Genomic DNA, 22609 nt, shown 5'->3' with positions numbered 1-22609 from the left:
TGGATCCCTACACCGTTCAAATTCTCATCCAACCAACCTCACTACTCCAATTACAATAATACCACTTTTTGCTTTCCCACCACCCGATTTCCCAACCAGTAATGTAACATCAGGCATGAATTCCGATACTAATTCACACATCTCAGTTTTATACTCCACATCACAACTCAATAACCCGAATATTGAAACCCCCGATGAATTTGCCGACTCTGAACCATCTCCATCCAATAATTTTCACACCAATCCCTTAAATTTTTCCCAACCCCCTTTTCAACCAATGATACCAAATAACCCTGTCCCCACCAATTCTACACCCTCTTATGCTTCCCAAGTCACTCCAACCTATTCTTCATATCATTCAGACCGATCATCCAATTCTCCAGATACCCCCAAATCTCCCCAGAACTAGATAATTTTATTACATTACAACAACAACCCTACCACCTTGACACCCCCACCATAAACCAAATTTCATCAACAATAGATTCATCCAACCCTCCTACCCCTACACCCTCTTCAAATTATACCGAATCATTAGCACCATCATCCACATCTACTGAATCTTCAATCAGCACTAATAGAGCTTACCGCACTTTTAAAAGAAAGTTCCCCAATCATCCTTTCCCAGCAAAACCAGGAACAGCCCGTGAATATATAAATCACCCAAATCACACTAATACAAAAGAATTTTTAGCTATCACCTTACCCTCATTTCCACAATACACCTTAAACACCCCTCACAACACTAACGAAACACGTAACTTTGACGAACACGTTTTAATGCCTACCCTTCCTTGGACCTCATATTATCATTTTACTAATCCCCTTTGCTTACCTTTATCTAACACTCACATCGATATAGAACGAAATAAGGACATGCTACATCGACTCACTACACCACTAACACCTAGACAATTTACTTACATAGGATATAAAAAATCATTAAAAACATACACTGCACCCCGAGCTAACGAATATACGCTAGAATATTACGATCATAACATCATCAGAACTAACCAAGATCAATTCTTAGACGACGACCGCTTCGCTAACCCACAAATCACAGAAAAATTTTTCATTAAAACACCATATGTATTTACACTCAATATATTTGATCGCAAATTTGACCACATCATCTCAGAAGCACTAACAGACACGCAAGCCTACGAAAGTTTTAAAGAACGCTTCCAAATATTTTCACTAACCTTTCATTTCCTTGCACCACATGAAAGAGATCTGCACTGCTCACACGATATTATTTTGCGCACTAAACAAACTCACACATATACATATTATCGTTTTATCCAAAATCACTTCGACCTACACACTCCCTCCAGACAACCACACCACCGTTTTCAATTCATCAATTCCAAATACACCTCACCATTCTTTCTTAACTTCACATATTGCATTAAAGATACTAACCTTCATGGTATTCTTCGAAATTATGATCCCATAACCCAAATGTCTATTTTTTGTCCCATCACCAAGACCTTCAACGCAGAAGAATCCCGACCCTTCCTTCTCCCACACGAATTTGTTCAACCCATAGAAATCCCCATTTTATAATTCATCCACAACACTAAATTCAATCACAAATTATATAATCTAATCCAAAACACACCTTATGAGTTTGCAGTTGGCACTGAAGAACTAACCACCATTAAAGCACTTCAATTGCTTTGGCCACTGCTTCAAACTAAAAATATCATCCGCATCTTAGCTAAATTACTAACAACTTCAGATCTCATCCACGACATCTTCCCCCACGGTTTCTTCCCCGACAACTAACAGGTAAATATGAATTATACATATTATTAACTAATTAAATTAAAATTAGAAACTAACCATTCATAATTCATGTCTTCTTTAGAATTTTAGCCTTCATCCAACGATCATCTGAAAAATTCACAAAAGAAAATAAAAATTGAAAACTTCTTCAAACTATTTAAAACTCTATTAATTTTTTGCACCAAACAAATCACTAAAAATAATACCAATGCAGTAATTTAATTAAAAATTTTTTTTCCAAATGCAGTAAAATCTAATAATGATGAAAATTTGTAACTTAATTTTCCCCAACAACTAGCAGTAAATTTGCATTTCTATGTAATAAATTGATAAAACGAAAATGCAGTACTAACCTTTTGATATTTCCTTTCATTCGCACAAAGATTCTATCCACACTCGCACAGCTCGCCCACGAAGAATTGTTTAAAATAATGAATTTCAGTTTCAAGCTTTCACACTCAACAACTCTAACACATGATAACAAGTTTCAAACTTTCCTTTAACCCGGTTGGAAAGGAATTATATACTAAGCAACACTAACCAACGCAGCTTACTAAACACCACAAATCATAGAATAACAGCATGACTAAGAAAAGGAAACCAACGGTACCCAAACCGGATTAACCCAGTTTAAAACTGGATAATTTATTGTTTTGAAGACTATTATAAAGTCTAAGAAAGAAATAATAAAACACAAAAAAGTCGAAAAACAAACCCATACCAAAAACAATTTGATTTTTGAAAAAAGGACACAACCAACAAAACATAAGAAAAACCACAACAAACCCAACACAAAACGTTGTCACATAACAGGACCTCTCACAAAAACCGCATGCAATCATACTCCCACTCCTGGCCTAACCCACCAGAAGAGGACGTCCTGAGCATGCTCTATAGCCGGCCTAACCCACCGTGCTACATCCACGCTTTGTGACCACACTCCTATTTTTAATAAGAGCTACTCAAGGGTGAGTAACTCTTCAAAATAACTGAACTAAAACAAAAAGCTTTTGTGAAAACAACTAACCAAAATCATAACTAAAACATTAAACTAATAAAAATTTTATAAAATGTAAATTATATCTTGCAGTATATAGATCAGCATACAACACCAAAGACGAACATCCAAAGACAAAATGACCCCACTACACTCGAAAAAGAATGGCCAACCACAATCAATATGCCGCCCACAATCACAACTCAAAGGATTTAGAGTACGACTTGACTTCGCAGAAAAGGACTTCATTGAACTAGAACAATGACCACCTCGATGTTCAAGTATACGTACAGATCCGAGTAACCAGGCATCCCCTCCACACACAATCTCCACGCCATTCCCAGACAAGGTCAAACACAAAAGAAGTTCTCTACATGAAACGGAAAAACCTGTCATAGCCAACCATTCTGAAATCAGATTTGAGTTTGTTGCGAAAACCCAGTCATTGTCTTGAGAAGACACAACGATTGAATCTGGGACTTCTCTAATAAGAAAACCCAGAAGAAATAAGATGTTCGCCAAATACCAACGTCCATCATCCATCCTTTGAATTGCAGAAAGACTATTCTAAAAAACTCTGTAAAACCCGGATGGGTGGAACCTGATCTAAACTACATTTTATGATTGGATAAATTAGATATTTTACCACTGTAAAGTATTTAATATTAACCAATCATGATCCATCTAACTAACAACCCACTTATTTGTTAGTGCTGAAATTACTTGTAATTTCAGCACCAGAGAGATTTGAATTTAACTTAGAAATTAGTTGACTCTCCAAGAAGACTTCAGCAGCCGCAATAAACCAGTATACCCTAGATCTATTGAGCCTAGCAGAGACTAGTTAAACAACCTGAGACTAGATAGTATAAGAGTAAGATTAGGATCGGTATTAGACTAAGAAGTTGCACGAATCTATCCGGCCGAAAATAAGATAGCGTGACGAGCAGACGGTGTACCCTATCCGAAATTACTCTATGAGTTATACACTTCGGTTATAACTCAATGTGTGCCTTTTTTGAAGATTTTAAGGCCATTATTTTGTTTTCGTTGTAATTTTCCTCCTCAAATATAGCTGTTAGAGGCGGCAAAGGTATTATAATGCTTTGATTCAGGGGCAGATCTAGGATTTTCTCGAGAGGGGGGGGGGGGGGGGGGGGGGAGGAGGAGTCCTTTTTTAGGCCGACCAAATTTTCCGGGCACTCCAGAACAGTCCATAAAAACTTCTTTGGACATCTTTTAAGCGACGTAGGCAATATTTTGAAGAAAAAAAACAGGCAAAAATGAAGTTTATGGCAACTTGGTGGAAGGTTTTCACCAAACAATTGCGTTCAGTCCCATTCAAAAATAGTATAAAATAGCACCGAAGTCAACTCTAGAAAAACTTCAGAGTCGGTATGCCGAAAACTGATGTGGAAAAATATTTTGATTGGTGAGAGGGTCGAATTCCTGAAAGGAGGCGTCCGTCCTCCCCAACCCCCAAATCCACCCCTGCTTTGATTTTTGATTTTCGGCTGAAAGAAACTTAGGTTAATAATTTCACAGGCGACAAAGGGGTTGGACTTCTGAAAGAAACGTGGAACCAGATCAAAACAAGTATTTATTTTATCCTATTATATTCTTGATGAACTGTCTGTGTAAAATACTTAGAACTAATTAATCATGATCCATAACTAACACTTACAAAAATTTGTACGGCTGAAACTATTTATAGTTTCAGCCAGAACAGAATCAACTTAACTTAGCAAACAGTTGTTCTTCTCCAGAACAGTTCTTGATATCTAGCCGCGCATATACCAATATACACTAGATCTGCTGAGACTAGAGATATGAAAGAAAGACTACCCGCACTAAGTAAAAAGAGAAATTAATAGATTATAAGGATTTTTATTGTCAGTCTTCATAAATTTCAAGAAGAATTGATTCTGATTGATTAAAAATGGATTAGAATGCTACTATCTTTAGAAACAAAAAAAAACATTATAATTGATTACAATCGATTATAATCAATTATTTAAAGAAAAAAAATCTTAAATTTTATTGAATTTTATCCATTTTAATGGATTATAATCCATTTTAAATAAATATAATGCATTATTTTTCAACAAACGTCATCGTTTCATTTTGTTTTGAATTGATGTTGGCTATGAAATTTTAGTTGGTATCATTGTTTTTCTTTTTTTTTAAATTCGATTTATTAAAACAATTTTTCGAAAATAAAAACTTAAAATAGTGCAACCTTAAAAAAACGCTTTTAAATGCAGAAACATGATAATAAACGTCTTGCCGTTATTGTTAACTAGGTTGAGTCAACGTCTGTCCAGGGTAGCGGCCATTTAGCCGATGGAATTTAGGCCGAAAATAAATATAATAAGTCAGGCCGATAATCATAATAATCAGTGGCCCCCACATATTATTATGATTATTATTTTTTATTCCTGGCGAGTCGATTATTCCTCCCAAGTCGATTAGAGTTCTTGGTCAATTACTTTTACTCTGGGATACCTTGGTCTCTTTCTTGGGCCTTTTACTGGGCCTTCTAGCTGCTCGGGAATTTTATTTCAGTTTCAATGGTCCGCAGTGGCAGTTTCAATGGTAAATGGTGTTCACGAAAAGAGAAGACTTTTTAAAATCACTGTATTTGAGTTTAACTTTCCTTGGGGGGATTGAACTATGCATTCTATAAAAATTTTAAAAAGTCTTTTTTGTTTATTGAAACCATATATTATTTTTTGCGGCCACTCCCGACCATAGTGTTTTTTGATCTATACAATAGTTTCAGCCAGAGAAGAATAAATTTAACTTAACAGTTGCTCTTCCTCGCTTCTAACCTCACAAGATTACCAGTATAGACTAGATCTATTGAGACTAGGAAATATAAGAGTAAGATTAGGATCTTTATTAGACCAAAAAGTTGCACGAATCTATCGGGCGAAAATAAGATAGCGTGACGAGCAGACGGTGTACCTTATCTGAAATTACTCAATGAGTGAGCCGACCCGGACCTAAACTCAAAAGGACTGAACTACAAACTGTTCAGCTCTTCATAGAAGAGCGCGGTTACAGAAAATCCCATAAATAGTTCTTTTTTTGATTAGCTAAGATTCCTGCGTGAAATGATTTCTCCTTTGTTGATGACAGGTGTGACCATGGATCAGATAGCGGATGAGTTGCGCCAAGCTTACAAGGCCAACAAAGAGATCCTGGATCACTTCAAAGAGGATTATGCTAAGAAGGAGAACCCTCTCTTCCAGGACTTCGTGGAGGAGCTGCTATTTGTGAAAAGAAATGTTGCCGGGGTCATTCCAGCAGACCAGGAGCAGTTCAATAGACTTCTGGATAGATTGTTTCAGTTAGTTAGAGATTCCTCAAATAATGAATTTGCTTTACAGGCAGCAGTTTGAAGATTCTTCAAAAGCCTCTACCCAGTTTTTTTCACATTTCAAAGCAAGTCCACGTTATTCATGATATACATTTTCTTAGCAAAAAAGACTTCAACCTAAAATTTTTTCAATTAGAAACTTGACCTTTTTATACAAATTTAACATTTAGAATGAAATCTACAAGATAGTAGTATAATATAGAGCCAGAATCCGTGTCTTTATTTTTGTGGAAATTATTTTAGACATTTTTTTTCGTCTTTTTAGAGTCTGAAAGATTTCAACTTAAAACTATTTCAACTAAAAATTTCACCTGCTTCTATACATATACAAAAAATTGCAGAATCAATTGTACAAATTGGTAGCATTGGTAGTTTCTAAATTGTCAATGATAATACTAGTTTCCGAGACAAAAAACCTTCAACTCTATTGGACTTCAACCAATCAAATCACTTTGATCAACTCAACTCTCACTTATTAGGTACCCTGTGACTTACTCCGAATACTGCTCTGTTCTCTCTCACCTACCCGTGAACAAGTTCGGATGGGGTCTCGACTCTTTCGCCAAACTCGACCTGGACAGCAACGGCAGCATATCGCCCAAAGAGGTCAGAAGCTCAACAGAACCCAATAAAAGATCACAGAAACCAACCAAAATTATGCTTTGCTTTTTTTGCAAAGTAATTCGACTTTTTCAGATTTAAACAGGGGTGCATCTAGGGTTTTCTCGAGGGGGGATTTTCGAGAGCTCTCCCAAATTCCATTTTGACCAAATGTTCTGCCCTGTAGGCAAACCTTGAAAAAGAACAGGCCAGAAAAAGGCGTATTTAGGCACTTTTTGGAAAAATTCGACCAAAAAATTGTGTTTTTTCGGCGCGCGCTCCCCCCTCAAAATTAGTATAGATTGGCGCCAAAAGCGCCCTTAGAAAAAATTTAGGGTCAGTCAGCCGAAAATGGGTATCTCAAAATAGTACGAATGGGGACCCTTTGGGTCGGCAGGGGGTCGAATCCCTGAGATTGTTTAAATCCGCTGGTTCATTATTCGTGCAAAAAAAGCACAAGCAGCCTTTCAAATATCTTGTTTCCTTGAATATTACTCATCTGGTTCTTCAGACAAATCTCGTGAAAAATGGGAATACACATGAAAGAAGGCTCGTGTGGCGTTTAGTGTAATATCGAAAAGTGTGATTTCATCAAAAATTGTGAACGAAATTGTGAAGGAAAAAGTGTGATTTCAAAAATTGGACTTTGCCTAAAACCTTAGTTGTTTCTCTACTAAAAAAAAGTAAGAAATTTTCAACTAACCAATTTTCCCAAAGAGATAAATTTCTCTCAAAAAGAACTAAAGAATCGCCGCTTCTGCGGAAACAATTATCGCGACCCCTTCTTTTAACGGAATTTTCATCTCAGATTTGATAGCGTTAATTATATGAAAACTCAAAAAGTTTCCAAAAAACGGTCGAAAGTCCTAAGAAACGTTCAAAAGACTTTTTAAAATCCATAGCAATTTTCTGAAAACAGCAGGTTACGGCCGCTAAAGCAGACAAGATTTCCAAAGCCGGGTTTTTAGATTGTGCACAACCTGAAAATTTGACCAGTGACTTTCGCGTAAAGTCAAAAAGCTTCCAATAAACTGTCAAATTTTCAAAACTTTGACTTGTTTGAAGGCCATAACTATTTTTTTCAGCAAAGTGGACATAGCTAATTAGAAATACCGGCTTTTAACAACCTGTTCATTTTATTCAACCCATAAAATCAGATTTGGCAGGATAGTTAGCGGAAAAAATCCAGAAAACGGTCAAAAATCAAAAATTTGACCATTCTTAGAATCGGAATTTTTTGTGTGAAGAAACTATGCAGTAACGGTATGCAGAAGGAATTCACGCAACCTGTAATTTTGATTCAACCAGAAATCTCAGTTTCGGGAGGGTAGTTTTCGAGAAAAGACAAAAACTATCAAAAAAACGGTCACAAAATCAAAATTTTTACTTTTCCGAGGGCCAACACATTTAGATAAACAATGGGCGTATTCGAATGAGCTTCCGGAAACCCTTTCTGAGAATTGAACCCAAAATCTCGGATATGGCGGGGTAGTTTTCGAGAATATTCAAAAAGATGAAAAAAAACGGTCAAAGAACCAAAATTTAGTGTCCGCTTATGCAGAAAAACTTCCCACTTCACATTATTTCGTTGAACCCAAATAATCCGATTTGAGAGTTTAGTTTTTGAGAACAGGCGAAAGCATTCACAAAACGGTCAAAAATCAAAGTTTGACTATTCCGAAGGCCATAACTTTATGTGCAAAAAAAATTGATATTTGGTCGCAGCCACTTATGCAGAGGTTTTTTCAAAACAATTCGATTCATTGAAACCTGAAACTCATATTTGAGTGGGTAATTTTTGAGAAAACAAAAAAAAAATCAAAAATGTGGGTAGTATAATCAGTCACACTTTTTCGAAGGCTGTAGACAAAAGGGTTAAGTAAAAAAAAACTATAAGGGAGGACGCATGCACACAGAGGAGTAAGTCTTATTTCAATTAAAACCACTTTTCTGAAAATCAGGAGAAGTTTCTGAGAAAAATTAAAACTTTGGCGAAAAGTGAAAAAAAGTTCTAAAACGAAATAAATGACATTTCAACAAACCGATTGGTAAACATACGACCACATCGAAAAGAGCGAAGAAGAGTGCTAAAATTCTGTTTATCTTAAAACGGCCAAAAATTAAGTCCTAAGTCAGATAAAAAATAGGCCGAAAAAGTTTTGGCCGAGGATTTTTTTTAGCGAAATAAAAAAAAAACAAATAAGGAAGAACGAAGTCAAGGCAAGTAAAATTACAAAATAGGCGTAAATCAAACTCTAAAAACAGCATTATTTAAAAGTACGCACAAAAAAACAACTCAATGATGTGACATCTAAGCCGACAAAAAATAAGCAGACAAATAATTGGCCGACAACTTTATTAAAAACAGAATGTTTACCTTTTTGAAAAAAAAAACAGCTCCTGGTCAGATTCGAACACAGGACCTTTGCGGTCCTGGGCATATTCGATACCTCCATGCTAAATTGGCCTAGAATCTACGAAATTTGAATACAACATGAAACAAGGTAGAGATGCAAGTATTGTGGACAAAGTTATTTACGAGAAAAAAAGCTTGTACCCGGTTGCAGTACCATTGCTTATCGCAAGGGTAGTGACTTAGCGTCGTGCGAAATTGAGGTTCAAAAATTTTGGCTCTTCAATTTGAACTTGAATCAGTTTTCAAAGTATTCTTCTATTGATTTTTACTCCCTCTCTCCGAACCTACTTTTGAAACATCTTTTTCAAATTTACAAAACCTTGTTTCATATTGTATTCAAATTTTGTCAGCCAAAAATTAGTCAACTTTATTTCCTAATAAAAGTGTGATAATTTGGTTTAGCGAATTTTTTGGCGAAATATTTTTTGTTTTGGGATGAAGAAATCTAGCATATTTGGTTGAGGACAGCCATGTTGTAGTGGTCACGCATGATATTCGAAAACGTATCGATTTTCCAATATTTGTTAAAAGGGCATTTAGTTGCTGTGCAAGTAGCACAGAATGTTACGGTCATGATAAATCGCGCAAAAACTTTTATATGAAATATCTTTTTCAAATTTACAAAAAAAAACTATTTCATTTAAAAGTTTTTGCGCGATTTATTATGACCAAAACATTCTGTGATACTTGCACAGCAATTAAATGCTCTTTTTAACAAATATTGGAAAATCGAAGCACTTTCGAATATCATGCGTGACCACTACAACATGGCTGTCCTCAACCAAATATGCTAGATTTCTTCATCCCAAAACAAAAAACGTTTCGCTAAACAATTCACTAAACCAAGTTATCACACTTTTGTTAGGAAACAAACTTGACTCATTTTCGGCTGGCGAAAACTCTCGCCTAGGTATTTCAGCATGTGTGAATTTTGGATACCATATCTCGGCGATTTAAGACCCGTAAAAATTTATTCTTATCGGAAGTGAGGGCTTTTACTTTAAGTAGGTTGGGCTAATAGTCTAATTGGACTTGAGGCGCTTGAAAACAGCTTCATGCCTAAAAGCGTCTTTCCAATCATTTTTCAGCCAATATTTTAGCTTGTTTTTGTTTTATATAAAATGCCATTATATTAGATTGGAAACAATTTATTAAAATAGTATAAAAAAGGTCAATTTCCTGTTCCTATTTCAGGTTGAAGCCGCAGTAGGACAAAGCAAGAGGAAAAAAGAGAAGTTTGAAGCACTGGAGAAAAACAACGATGGAAAAATCTCACTGGCCGAATTCCTTCACTGCTGGGAACACGAAGTCAAGGCCAAAACACTTCCATACAAGGTCAACTATTTTATAACAATTCGTCTCCCACTGCATAAATTTATACAACTTAACAATAAATCATTTTCAATTTCTGCCAAAAAAATAGATTATATTTAGCCTATCGTTGCATCTCTCGGGTTTAACAAATACACACGCGGCATAAATATGTCAAAAAGAAGCAATCAGCGGAAATCTGCGCTTATTGCAAGAAGGAAAAAAATTAAAATGCCGCAGCATTTATTATGCAGCAACTCCGCATACTGGAGTTTAAACTTGATCATGGATATATCACAAACTTTTTGTTCCGACTTTCGATACGAAAGTAACGGAATATTTGTGCTCGGGGTGGGTTTTTTTCTTCAGACAAATTTCGACTTTTTGACTAGCCATTTTTGACGGAATTTTTATATCATTTGAAAGGCATTGTTGTCCTGAGCTCAAATTTGAAAAGATATTTTACCTGTGATCGTTTTTCATAAAGTTATGGGAGTTTAAAGATAGCCATTTTGGCCAATTTGGGACAATTAACGCGCGATATATTTTATGCTTTTAATGCATAAGCGGAGATTTACTCCGTCTTAGAAATCGCTTCAAATTAGTTGAAAGAAGCTGATTTACCATAAATGATTTGTTACAAAGAGCGAATTCTATTATTTTGTGTTTATATGGCGTGTGGGATGATTTCATTTAAAAAACGTTCAATTTTTAGAAATCTTTTTTTTTTCAATTTATTTTTTTACATTTAATTTTTCATCTTATGACTGCTCCATAAACCTTAAAAGGCAGTCAGAACATTCAGGGTTTCTCCCTGATATGAGCAGTCTTGTTTAAATTTCTACTCTATACTCTATCCCGCAATTTTCTTTATTGTTTTGACCATTATTTTAGTTTTTTTGTTTTTTGTTTTCCACACCAAGTAAGGAGCCACAAATAATCATCGTAACGTGTCATTTGATATATCATAAAAAAAACCCTTAAAGTCGAAATTCGAACGAATAACATTTCTCAGTGTCGAGAAACCTGCTTGAAAATTTAGATTTTTGGTCTGATTTTGAGCCAAAAAGGTGATTGCGCAGGCTTAAAATAGCTTATTTATGATTAATTTAAACCGTGAAAACTTAGTTTTACTCAATACAGTTTGTTTTTGGAGTTTGTTTGCGCCATTTTGGGAACAACACTTTTTTTCATTTTTCTAATTAATAATCTACAAAACCTGTTTTCCTTTTCCATCTCTTTTCCACCCTCCCAATTCTTATTCATGATGCAACGAAGATTTTACAAGGTTACGTACAAAAACCAAAAATATTTGTCATGGTCTAATCAGCCCGCATGCCAATTTTTATAAAAATCTGACAATGTGAGCAGAGAAAAGATTTATAAAAATTAGCAGGTAGGGGAAACAATTATTCTTATGTATTTTAAAATGTAATTTTTTTGTGAGAAAAAATACAAATATACTAGGCAACTCACAAGGATCTCGCACGAGCCCTGAGGTTCATCGAGGCGAGACCCTGAAAACCAAAAACACGAGGATCGAGATACTAACATTCATGAAAAAATGATTTCATGTAAATCGGAATCATCTATGAAACAGATCTTAATATCATATCTGTCTTTATAACATTATGAGGCCACACTGTGCATTCTGTGAATTGTATGCGGTTTCCGCAATGAGCCAAAATCAGATTTGTCGCGGAAACCGCAACATTGCTACTTTTCTTTGATCTTTTTTGCTGTTCTGGATTCCACAAACATAAAGCTAAAACAATGTATGCTCGAAATCGCTCCAAAAATAGCGAATTAGGGAATGCGCAGCAGCATTTCCGGAATCTTGAACAGTTTGTGGAATCCACAAACAAATAATAAAATATTTAGTTTAATTTTAGGTAATGATGGTGGTGACGAACAACGCAGACCTTGGCACCACAGGGCGAAAGACAGGCTACTACCTACCCGAAGTGGCCCACCCATACCACGTGTTCACAGAGGCAGGACTAGACGTTGTCTTCGTATCCCCCCGAGGAGGCTATGCCCCTATGGACCCGAGCAGCTACGAGGCATACATGGATGACTTGATCTGCGCTAACTTCATCGAGGATCCAGAGATACTACACAAGCTAGGTACAAACGGAAAAAAAACTCACATAACTTTGTGAAGTTTGCACGAACTTTTTTGGTTCCGAAAAAATTGTTAACAAAGTTTGCAGCTTTCAGACTTATTTTCATCAATAGAGGTAACAAACACGATGTCAGTTTGGCTCTCAATTTTTAGTCATATGGAATGAAAAGCAGACAGAAACTGAACAGAAAAACAATTTCTCGGTTTTAATATTTCCAAATAAGATTGAGTTTCCATTAAATAAGAGAAGAAAAACCGGCGAATGACAAGCAGACGTGTATGATCTAGACAATAAACTTCCCGGGTTGACCAAAACTTCTTATCATACAATTTCCATATATGAGAAACTTTTTGTCATTCAAGTTCATACAATTCCATACGTACAGAAAAATGTATGAAAATTCTATGATAAGCATTTTTTCATATATGGAAATTGTGTGATAGGTGTTTTTCCATAAACCAAAAAGTTGATTTCAGTTTCTATAGTTATTTTCTGAAAAATTTTGGGTTGTGTTTGTAACCGAACAAAAGTGGCAAAGACTTTGGTTTACTCAAAGCACCAAAGATGAACGGTCGTATATTTACAATGCCTAGAAAACGGCCTGAAATGTCTTAAAGCTGTCTTTCACAAATCATATAACAAAAGTAACAAACTTTTAATTTTTGGCAAAATTTTTCAACGATAATTTTTTTTAAATTTTGAACTTCTAAATTATCAGACATTGATCTAGGCATGCATACAAAAAACATGCGTAAAATTTACATGCGTACAAATTTCAATTTGCGGTTGAAAAAAAAAAATTTTGGGGCAATTATTCAAAATTACTGGGAAAAATTTTGTGTCGCCATCAAAAAAATACCAGTCATACAATTTCCATATATAGGAACTGTATGATAAGCATTTTTTTCAAAAAACGAAAACATCGGTTTTTTTCTATCACCAGCCTGTTTTATTAGAATCAAACAGCCGCAGAAAATTATTTCGAAATTGTATGAAAATTGAAAAATGTATGAAGGCTTTTTTCCACACACTTGATGTATGGAACTGCATGATAAGCATTATTGTTGCATGGAGGTCAGCCCGGGTTCATAACGAGCAAAACAAACAAAGTGAAGGTATTTTGCCGGAAAACGAATAATGGTTTCGCAACTTGCTTGCCCACAAATCGATCGAAAACAAGACTAACTGCTGTAACAAAAAGTGATTCAATATTAAACTAATAATTTTCTTGTAATTGGGTGCCTTCAACTTAATTTGTTTGCTTTACTGTCTTTCATAAATATCTCCTTGTCATTCGTCGAAAAAAACTGAACTTCAAAATTTTATTCGCCTTTCAGAGAAAAAAATATACTAATATAAATTAGAAAGCCAAGTTTGTGGTACTTGCGAGTTAACACAAACACTACAGGCCAAACTCGCTGACAGAAAATGAGACGAAAGCCGCTAGTTTAAAATCTTCAAAAAATGTCGAAATATCTACCAAAGTTTTAGAATGTTTGTCTCGATGTCTTGCGCAAAAATTTCTTAAACAGAATTTGAGAATTAATACAGACAAATTAATGCTCAATTGGGATCGGAACGAAAGTAACAATGCGGCAACAACGCCGACAATTATTGAGCAGACACCCGTTGAATAATACTCAACAAAAATTATTCAAGTCCCGTCCAAAAAACACACAGGCCTAGGAAATTTTTTTCGCTTATCACATGACACAGTATGAGATCACTTAGCCCATATAACATCAGACAAAACCTTTTAGGACGAATCAATAGAGAAAAAAGGATTGATTTTAAAACAAATCGGAGTTAATAAGCTTACAACCAACCAAAGTATGAACTTCAAAAAAATTTAAGAGCAGACATGCTTAAAATTCGCATGTTACTTTACAATTAAAAGACTCGGAAGTTCCGATTAAAAAACTCTAAAGAATTGATTGGGCAAATTGTTCACCTGGAAAAAGCTCGTTCCGATTTGAAAATGCTTGCTGACCACAATCGTGAAATTTTACTTAATTGTTTAATTTGTTAGCTATTCAGTCTACATTTAGCAAAGACTGAATGAAATTTAAAAGATCAATTTTTTTGTTCCTTTTGCAATTTAAAAGTTGATCTTTCTTTTTATTTCTTATTGTTTTTAGAAGCGTGTAATTATCTGCGGGTCAATTTGTTTTGTTTATTTTTCAATTTGTTTTGTTTATTTTTCTTCGCTGTGATAGCTGCGGCGTGCGTGCGCGGGGAGGTTTAAGCCCACGTAATTTGAAATATCCACACAAGTACGTGATCTTGACTCTATCCCTGAAACGGTACAACTGTGATCGGAACATCCTGCGCTAATTTGCAGAGCATCCATTTTGTTCAGATTCCCTGTTTTTGAGTTTGGGTAATTTGAATTATTCTGGCTTATATATTTCGTAGATTAATTCGGATCTCTTTGACTATATCCCCCCTCCAGTACGTAGTAACAAATATCACCCCTATTAAGAAAAAATCAACGGTTAACCATATGAGAAATTTATACCTGGTAACGAATCTCCCTCTTTTGCAAAAGGAAGTCTATATTTAAAGAGATCCGATTAATTCCTGAGCTACTTGTTTCTGGGTCGTTTAATTCAGATCAATTGTCTTATTTCAGACAACACCCTCAATCCGGCGAATATCGACCCCAGTAGCATCAGCGTTGTCTTCTACGCGGGAGGTCATGGTCCAATGTGGGATGTTGCTTTCAATCGCGAGATTGCCACAATCGCTCGCCAGGTGTACAAGCACAACGCCGGAATCATAGGAGCCGTCTGCCACGGAACCTGCGGGCTCCTCCCAATCACACTCAAAGCGGCAACTAAGCCGACACTCCTGGAGAACCGAAAAGTAACATCGTTTACAAACGACGAAGAAGAAATGGTCTTTAATGAGGACACGTGGAATATCATGAATTTTAAGCTGGAGACAAAATTAACCGAGGCAGGAGCAGAGTTTGTAAAGGGGGAACCTTTTGCATGCAACGTTGTCAATCATAAAGGAATAGTTACGGGACAGAATCCTCAATCGTCAACAAAATGCGCTCAGGTCATTGTGGAAGAACTAGCCGCGAAAATCGCCAACAAGGATGCATTCAATAAACTTCTTTGAATTTTATATCAAAATATAAATCTATGCGTGTAAAACTCAAATTGAATGTTTGATCACAAGTTATGGGCGGCGTAGCGACAAGCAGGAGTGCCGCTTAGTATGCGCAATTAAAATAATTACGTAGTTTGATGCCGTATGCATCAGTTTGAAATTTAGTTGCACATATGTTGCGAGCTTGCCAACAGATTGTAGGACTGTATGCGAAATTTAGAGCCAATTATTGCCGCAAAGGGGTGAATCGCGCCTAGCGCGCCCATCGGCGACCTAAAACAGGACTTCTTGTATCGGAGTTTTTTTTGTTCATTACATGATTTTTCGCACTGTTTTGTATATGCATCATGAGAACAAACTGAGTTCTGATTGGCTAATAACCGCACGCCTGAAAGTAATACAAGTACATTACGAGGCCAAACTGTGCATTTTGTGCATTATAAGCGGATTCCGCAACAAGGACGCTCCCTTTGTTCTTTCCTTCTCTTTAATCGTTCCGACAAAATTTTAACATGTTTAAAGACTTGTCTCTGGAATCCAGGAACATACAGACACAAAATTGTGCTCCTATCCAGTGCAGTTTGGCCTCGTGATGTAATACAAAGGATCAGAGGTTAAGGGTGGTGGTGGTATGATGCAATTATGATGTAAGTTGGATCCGTTCATTTTCCTCAAATTGTTTTAGAGCAGGTCCAGGCGAATGTGGTATCATATTTCAGATTTTTTTTAAGAATTTTTATTTTTTTTGTGCATACAAGAGTATGAAAAGTTTTTTTAAAAATTAAAAAAAAAAACAGCTAGCGATACTGACAATTATCATTTCCAACAACAGGTTGAAATTGCACTTTGATCACGTGTTGGACGAAAAAGATAACCTTACGATTATAATTTTGAACGAATAAATGCCACATGCTTTGCGGTCATAAAGAGAAGAGTGGTCTTCGATCGGTTATTCATAAATATCAGTTTTCTGACGCATACTCCTGGCTTTAATTGTTCTAATTTTCAAAGAAAGTGCGGAACATTTATGCTTGGGGTAGTTCTCTTTTCTCCAGACAATTTTCTTATCATTTTTTGACGTTTTTTTATCAAGCGCGACGTATTTTTGTCCTGAACTCAAATTCGAAAGATTTTTTGCCTGTGATCATTTATGATCAGACTTTCAAGGAAATTCAGGAATAGATATGCTCGAGGTGGTTTCTTTATTCATACTAATTTCCAAAAAAAATCTGCTCACTCGGGATCAATCCCAGGATCATCGTGGGCCCCGCACAACACAATTAAAACCAGACACGAGTCCATCCAAACTGCTCGTTTTTTGTGTTTGATGCTAAAAATGTAACTCGCATTATTTATGCGAGGCAATTTCTTCCGCATTACAAAGTCATTTCAAATTGAATTGAGGCAAGCTAATTGATCTTAAATAATCAGCACACGACTCAAACTTAACTCTTAAAATGTGATATTATCAGCCTAAAATTCATAGCTTGTCAAAATTTCAGTTACCAAAAACTATTCGAGACAAGTTGTTTGTAAATCTATGGTGGTTCGAAGATTGACAATTAACAGATATATTGCGTTGAGAACACGCGTAAACGGAAGCTTAAATCGTCGCAAACTGAATTGAGGCAAATGATTTGTTCACATTTTTAGACCAGAGAAGTAACGATGAGCTTCGCACTACTTGCTTGCGATACACAAATTAATGACGTTGAGTAAATGAAAGATAAATCAAATTGAAAAAAAAAAATCATTTTGTCAAAAAATGTATAAAAATAGCACACAGCTATAAATCAACGTACAAAACGATCTGCACCGATAGAGGATTTAGAAAGAGCATTGAAAAAAAGAAGCCGACAGTCAAAAAATCCTGTGCGGGAACAAAGGCGACAAATCTGAGCAGAGACAATAGTCTTGAATAGCCTCAAGTTTTTCTTGCGCAAAAAACAGGTCCCGTGTGGATTCGTACCAGAAGCTAGCGTCGTGTCATTTTTAAATGGCCTTAAGTACAGTTGCATCGCTCAGAGCTTCGATTTGATAGAGAAGCATTCTTTTTTGTATATATTGACATTGAAAAAGGATCCTATTATAAGTTTGACACCCTTTAGTCGAAAATAGTTTCTATAAACTTCTACCTATGGAGGATTTTCTGCTTATCTGCTCTTAGCCTTAAACTAGTGCTTTTTTCCATTTAATTAAATTTGAATATAAATTTCGCGTCAGTGTGCAATACTTAATAAATTATTTATTTCAATTTTTGTCAGATCTGCATTCATTTAAACAATTTACGATAGCTTCACAATTAAACTTTGTATTGATTAAATACACACTTGCTCGGTAAGAAAATAATTTCACTAGATACAGAACAACGATAGAAAAATAGAAAGCAGCGCTGGAAAGAATTATTCGAATTAATTTACACAAAGCTTCGCAAGCAAACAAAGACATTGAAACAAAATTCGCTTCAAGAATGCCACACTAAGCATGCAAAAATTTGGTCAGTTGTTTTCTGTTTTTCGCTAATTGATGATCAAACATGATTTGAGCAGATTTGTTTGAGCTACTGCGTCTGAGAATTCGGATTGAGACGAGCCTGGTCCTGTTGTGCTAATTTTTGAACTGTCGACGGATAAACACCCTTTGGTTTGAGGTAGTCTTTCACCTGAAAAATAAAATAACTCAAAACACTTTTAGTTATTTTTAAATTAAAAACAAATCTCTACGCATGCAGCAAAGAATGTAATGACCACATCTGCTGCAAAATATTGCAAAAAAAATAAACGAGAAAATAAGATTTTTCGATATGGTTGTTAACGACTTCAAAAATCTTCTTTAAATCACGACTCTGTTTGTTGCCATACCTACTATTGCATAGAAAATGCAAGCCTTTAACAAAGTACTTCACACCTCAAAAAGCCGTCAAATACAAAAATATCGTATTATTAAACATTTCATTATTTCAACATTTCTTGCGACAGTTTAAAGTGACTTTAGGAGGGAATGAGTTTACTTTCTTAGTTACCGGAACTACTTAACAATCTCCCCCTTTAAAGAAAGCGGGGGGATTGTTAGGTACAGGCGCAGATCTAGGAAATTCTCGAGGGGGGCGGATTTTCAAAAACAAATTGAAAAAAAATTGTTGATCAAAAAATCGCGTTTTTTCGCCCACCCCCTCAAAATTAGTATTTATTGGCGCCGAAGGCACCTTTAGAAAAATTTAGGGATCGGCCAGCCAAAATGGATATCTCAAAGTAGTTTAAAGAGGGGACTTTTTGGGTCGGCAGGGGGTCCCTAATTTCGCTACTGGTTAGGTAGATTAAAACAGTCGAATTTTCGACCAATCAGAATGCAGCAAAATTAGAACTCGCAACAAAAAGTTCTGTACTAATTTATGTACTGTATTTATTCATAGAGAGGGGGAGATTGTTAAGTAGATCCTAGTTACCTGGCGGGGCACTTCAGCTAGAACATGCATGGCTAGCTGCTGCTGGTGCTGCACCGACAGTCTCGAAGGGTCCATGTCAGGTCTGATGATGTCACGCAGAGCCACAAACTAAACTCAAATACAGCAAACATAGCCAACAGACAGTTAGAAAAGCATAAAGAATAAGGAAACCAAAAATATGTATATTAAAACCTATTTCGAAGAAAGAAAATATATCACGTTGAAGCTCTTTTGAATTTCAACATGATTGGCACGTAAAGTTAGCATATATAGAGAAAACTGGATCAATAGGTAAGTTTTTATTCAGCTGGGAAATCTTTAAATTGAAAACCACTTTCGAAATTAAAAGTTGATCGCGTTTTTCATGAGCTTTACACTTTTGCTTTTCATAAGCCAGACCGCAAAAAACTGAGCTTAATCAAATTTTAATTTTTTTTTCTGAAAAAAAAAATTTAAAAAAAATAACAAAGACCAAGTAAAAATCAGTTCGTTCTTTAGATACTTCAAAAAAAATAAAGCAATTATATATATATTTGAAGTTTTAAAAAGGGGAGATGGTCACCCAACTGCAATGCCCTCAATATAAATGAGCCGTAGAACAAAAATCCATTAAAACGCTGAAAAGTTAACAAATTCGAAGCAACACACAATCAAATGCATATTACATGAAACGCAAATGCAGTTCTAGCCTCTTAGACAGAGAAAAAAGATGATTCGTTATGTGCTCCTAATTTGTTAACATTTAGGCATGATTTATAAAACCTGGACGATGTCTCTTGCGGCAACTCTGTTTCCAGAGCTCAGCATAGCCTTGTCAGAGTCCAGTGCCTCCATGGAGTCGAAGTCTGCATCTCCCACTCCTATGATGATTATGGACAGAGGGTAGTGAGACGCCTAAACAATTGATGACGTTGCCAAGATAGTTGGAAAAAGTATAATCAAAAGAAGGAAGCTGAAAAAAAGAAACAAAGAAAAAAGGCTTAATTAAGCCCAGGAAATTTTTTACGAACACTTAAGCGAACAGTAGACCTTAAGATTAGGAGTATGGCGTCCTCGCATCTGTACCATGATAGCTGGACAAGAGGTAAACACTAGCCATCACTAATGCAGATAGACCAGATAATATTAAATTGCCAATGCGAAGAAGCAAAACTGTCATCAAACCTGCACTTTATTGAGAGTTGGGTTAGAAAATCAGGATTCGTAACAACATAGCCAACATACAGTTGGAAAAGAGTCATGAACGCAATTAAATAGAAAAAAAAGGACAGTTTTTTTTTTTAAAAACTGCAACTTTCGAATTTCAAAGAACAAAATACATGGCCATGAAACTCTTTGAATTTCATGAACAATTTATCATTTCACATTTAAAAAAAACTCAAGAGAATTGGATCAATAGGTAAATTTTTTATTCCGCTGGGAAATCTGAAATATCTAATCCACTTTCCAAATTAGACTTTGTATTCCCCTAACAAAGGAAATGAACTGTACTGAAAAACACAGCCAGCAGACAGTTGGAAAAGAGTCCACTCAAAACGAACATCCACTTTCGAAATAAGAAGTCGATCACGTTTTTGTAACCGCTACACTCCTGCTGTTGGATAACCGAGATTGCCTTCCGTTGAACTATGGAAATGATTTGAATTTAAAAAGAAAACAAAAGTCAAACCGAAAGAAATCCATATTTTAGTCTGAAAAATCTTTAAGACTTCCTGAAAAAGAAAAATTACAATCATGACGACCTATATAAGAGCCTGATCTACGTTCATCGACTCCGAATTAACACGTCGCGTAGGTGGTGAACTAGTCCGGCTCAGAAATCAATTAACATTGAACTGAGCAAGATAGTTGGCCCCAATACCACGTATCTAGTTACGAAAATCTTTACTCTGTACTTGAGATTGCGTGTTAGGGGATGCTTTTGATAAATATCCTTAAAAATCAAAAACCTAATTATTATTTTTTAATCATTTATAAAATAAACCTACTTCAGGTATGTAAAAGGACTGAGAACAACCAGTGCTGTTTTGTGCTGATACAAGCATACTTATCTGGCTTGAAATTGAAGTGTGTGTAAGGGGTTCTCACCTCGATTACTGCCTCAATGGTGGCGTCCAAATCAACGATGGCCCCATCTGTGATTATGAGCAGCATAAAGTAGTGCAAACCAGTTTGGAACTGAGAAGCAGTCCTAAACACGAAGCAATAGCCTCACTTTCCTCTTTAACATGGAATAAACAATGACAGTATAATAGGTCTAGGTAGTCGATTGTAGGGGAATTTCTTACTTTTCGGGCAAAACCATTTATCTGAACTTATATCGTGAAGATCCCGTTTAATTCTCAGCTGTGCTTTATATACTAACTCATTAAATCATTCAAACATAAGCTGTATTTATTCTCTTCAATATGGTTATTTGAATCATTCGTTAATCTTTTTCTTAGCCGCCCCCCGAAATTGTTCAACATCAGAATCGTTTCACAATCGCAAATACTTGAAAAAATGTATGCCCTTTCCATAAAACTTTTTATTGTTCCAGGAAAAAAACCGGAACAATCAAGTAATACAAAAACCTCAGAAGATCAATTATTAACTTCATGCACGCGCAAGCCAAAAAACAGAAAACGATGGATAAATTGATACATTCTACTTACTTCAGTTAAGCTGAAACCCTCTGTCATTAGTTTTTCAAAAATTGCGTTACCATATACAAATTATTTTAAGCTAGCGGAAAGAAAATAACAAAAAAACATTACGTCGGTAAAAAAACAACAAAAAAGCCAAAAACAAGTTCATATAAATTTGTCTCAAAAGATTTTCGATTTAAGGAAAACGCAAATGTCGTAGAACAAATGACCTCTATTCAAAAGTCATTCCTTAATTTTCAACGTAGTTTTTAGCGCATAGTTTCTCTCCGCTATTGATTATTTGTTCTTTTCTTTTGTGAACAGAGCATCAAATCTACGCTTGAAATATATTTCATTGTATTATTCTTTTGACTACATTTTTGCGTATCTCCTTGACTATAGCCCCCTCCCCTCATTACATTATCTCCCGACCCGCATATATCCCCCTTTATTTTTCGATTGGGACCAAGTTAATAGCTTCCCCCAGCTTGGTGGGTAGGATGATAGCTTGGCTTTAATCTGTCCGAACTAAATGCTGCGGTGGAACATTCTAATTTGGTCTATATGGGGGCGGTGGGGGGGGGGGGGCATATTTTTGCTTGCCCTACCCTACCCTATCCTAGGGAGGTACGATGAGGTAGAGACTCAGGGTACACTAGGGTAGGGTAAGGAGGGTGGTTTTGGGTGAGTGGTTAGTTGACCTTGTCTGCATTGGCTTGAATTGCAACAATAATTGAAGGCCATGAAACTGTCTAGCATAAATTTTTTAAGCAAACTTTAGGTGCAATTATTTCAAC

At 35.8% G+C, this 22609-nt stretch overlaps 2 protein-coding genes across 2 annotated transcripts in view; one reads left to right on the top strand and one right to left on the bottom strand.

The window, feature by feature from the left end:
* Window positions 1-5932: 5932 nt before the first annotated feature.
* Window positions 5933-15808, top strand: LOC134848208 (uncharacterized). Its single transcript, XM_063865581.1, has 5 exons — window positions 5933-6140; window positions 6650-6776; window positions 10381-10521; window positions 12390-12624; window positions 15256-15808. Exons 1-5 carry the CDS (start codon window positions 5938-5940, stop codon window positions 15747-15749), a joined length of 1200 nt encoding a protein of 399 aa, XP_063721651.1. The 5' UTR covers window positions 5933-5937; the 3' UTR covers window positions 15750-15808.
* Window positions 15809-17883: 2075 nt separating this feature from the next.
* LOC134848127 (copine-5-like) overlaps window positions 17884-22609 on the bottom strand; it is a 546303-nt gene continuing 541577 nt past the window's right edge. The window contains exons 16-19 of the mRNA XM_063865482.1: window positions 21274-21376; window positions 19948-20079; window positions 19186-19293; window positions 17884-18402 (exon numbers count right to left, since the gene is read on the bottom strand). Coding sequence (XP_063721552.1) covers window positions 18301-18402; window positions 19186-19293; window positions 19948-20079; window positions 21274-21376 — 445 coding nt within the window. The 3' untranslated portion in view covers window positions 17884-18300. The remainder of the gene's footprint in view (window positions 18403-19185; window positions 19294-19947; window positions 20080-21273; window positions 21377-22609) is intronic.

The sequence above is a fragment of the Symsagittifera roscoffensis genome, chromosome 6, assembly GCF_963678635.1.
Source record: "Symsagittifera roscoffensis chromosome 6, txSymRosc1.1, whole genome shotgun sequence".
Lineage (NCBI taxonomy): Eukaryota > Metazoa > Xenacoelomorpha > Acoela > Convolutidae > Symsagittifera > Symsagittifera roscoffensis.
This window is presented reverse-complemented; position numbering and strand designations above follow the sequence as displayed.

Coding starts and splice junctions, on each gene's coding strand:
- LOC134848208 (XM_063865581.1), top strand. CDS start 5,938: ATGGATCAGATAGCGGATGAGTTGCGCCAAGCTTACAAGGCCAACAAA. Junction 6,141..6,649: donor CTTCTGGATAGATTGTTTCA/GTTAGTTAGAGA, acceptor CTCACTTATTAG/GTACCCTGTGACTTACTCCG. Junction 12,625..15,255: donor AGAGATACTACACAAGCTAG/GTACAAACGGAA, acceptor GTCTTATTTCAG/ACAACACCCTCAATCCGGCG.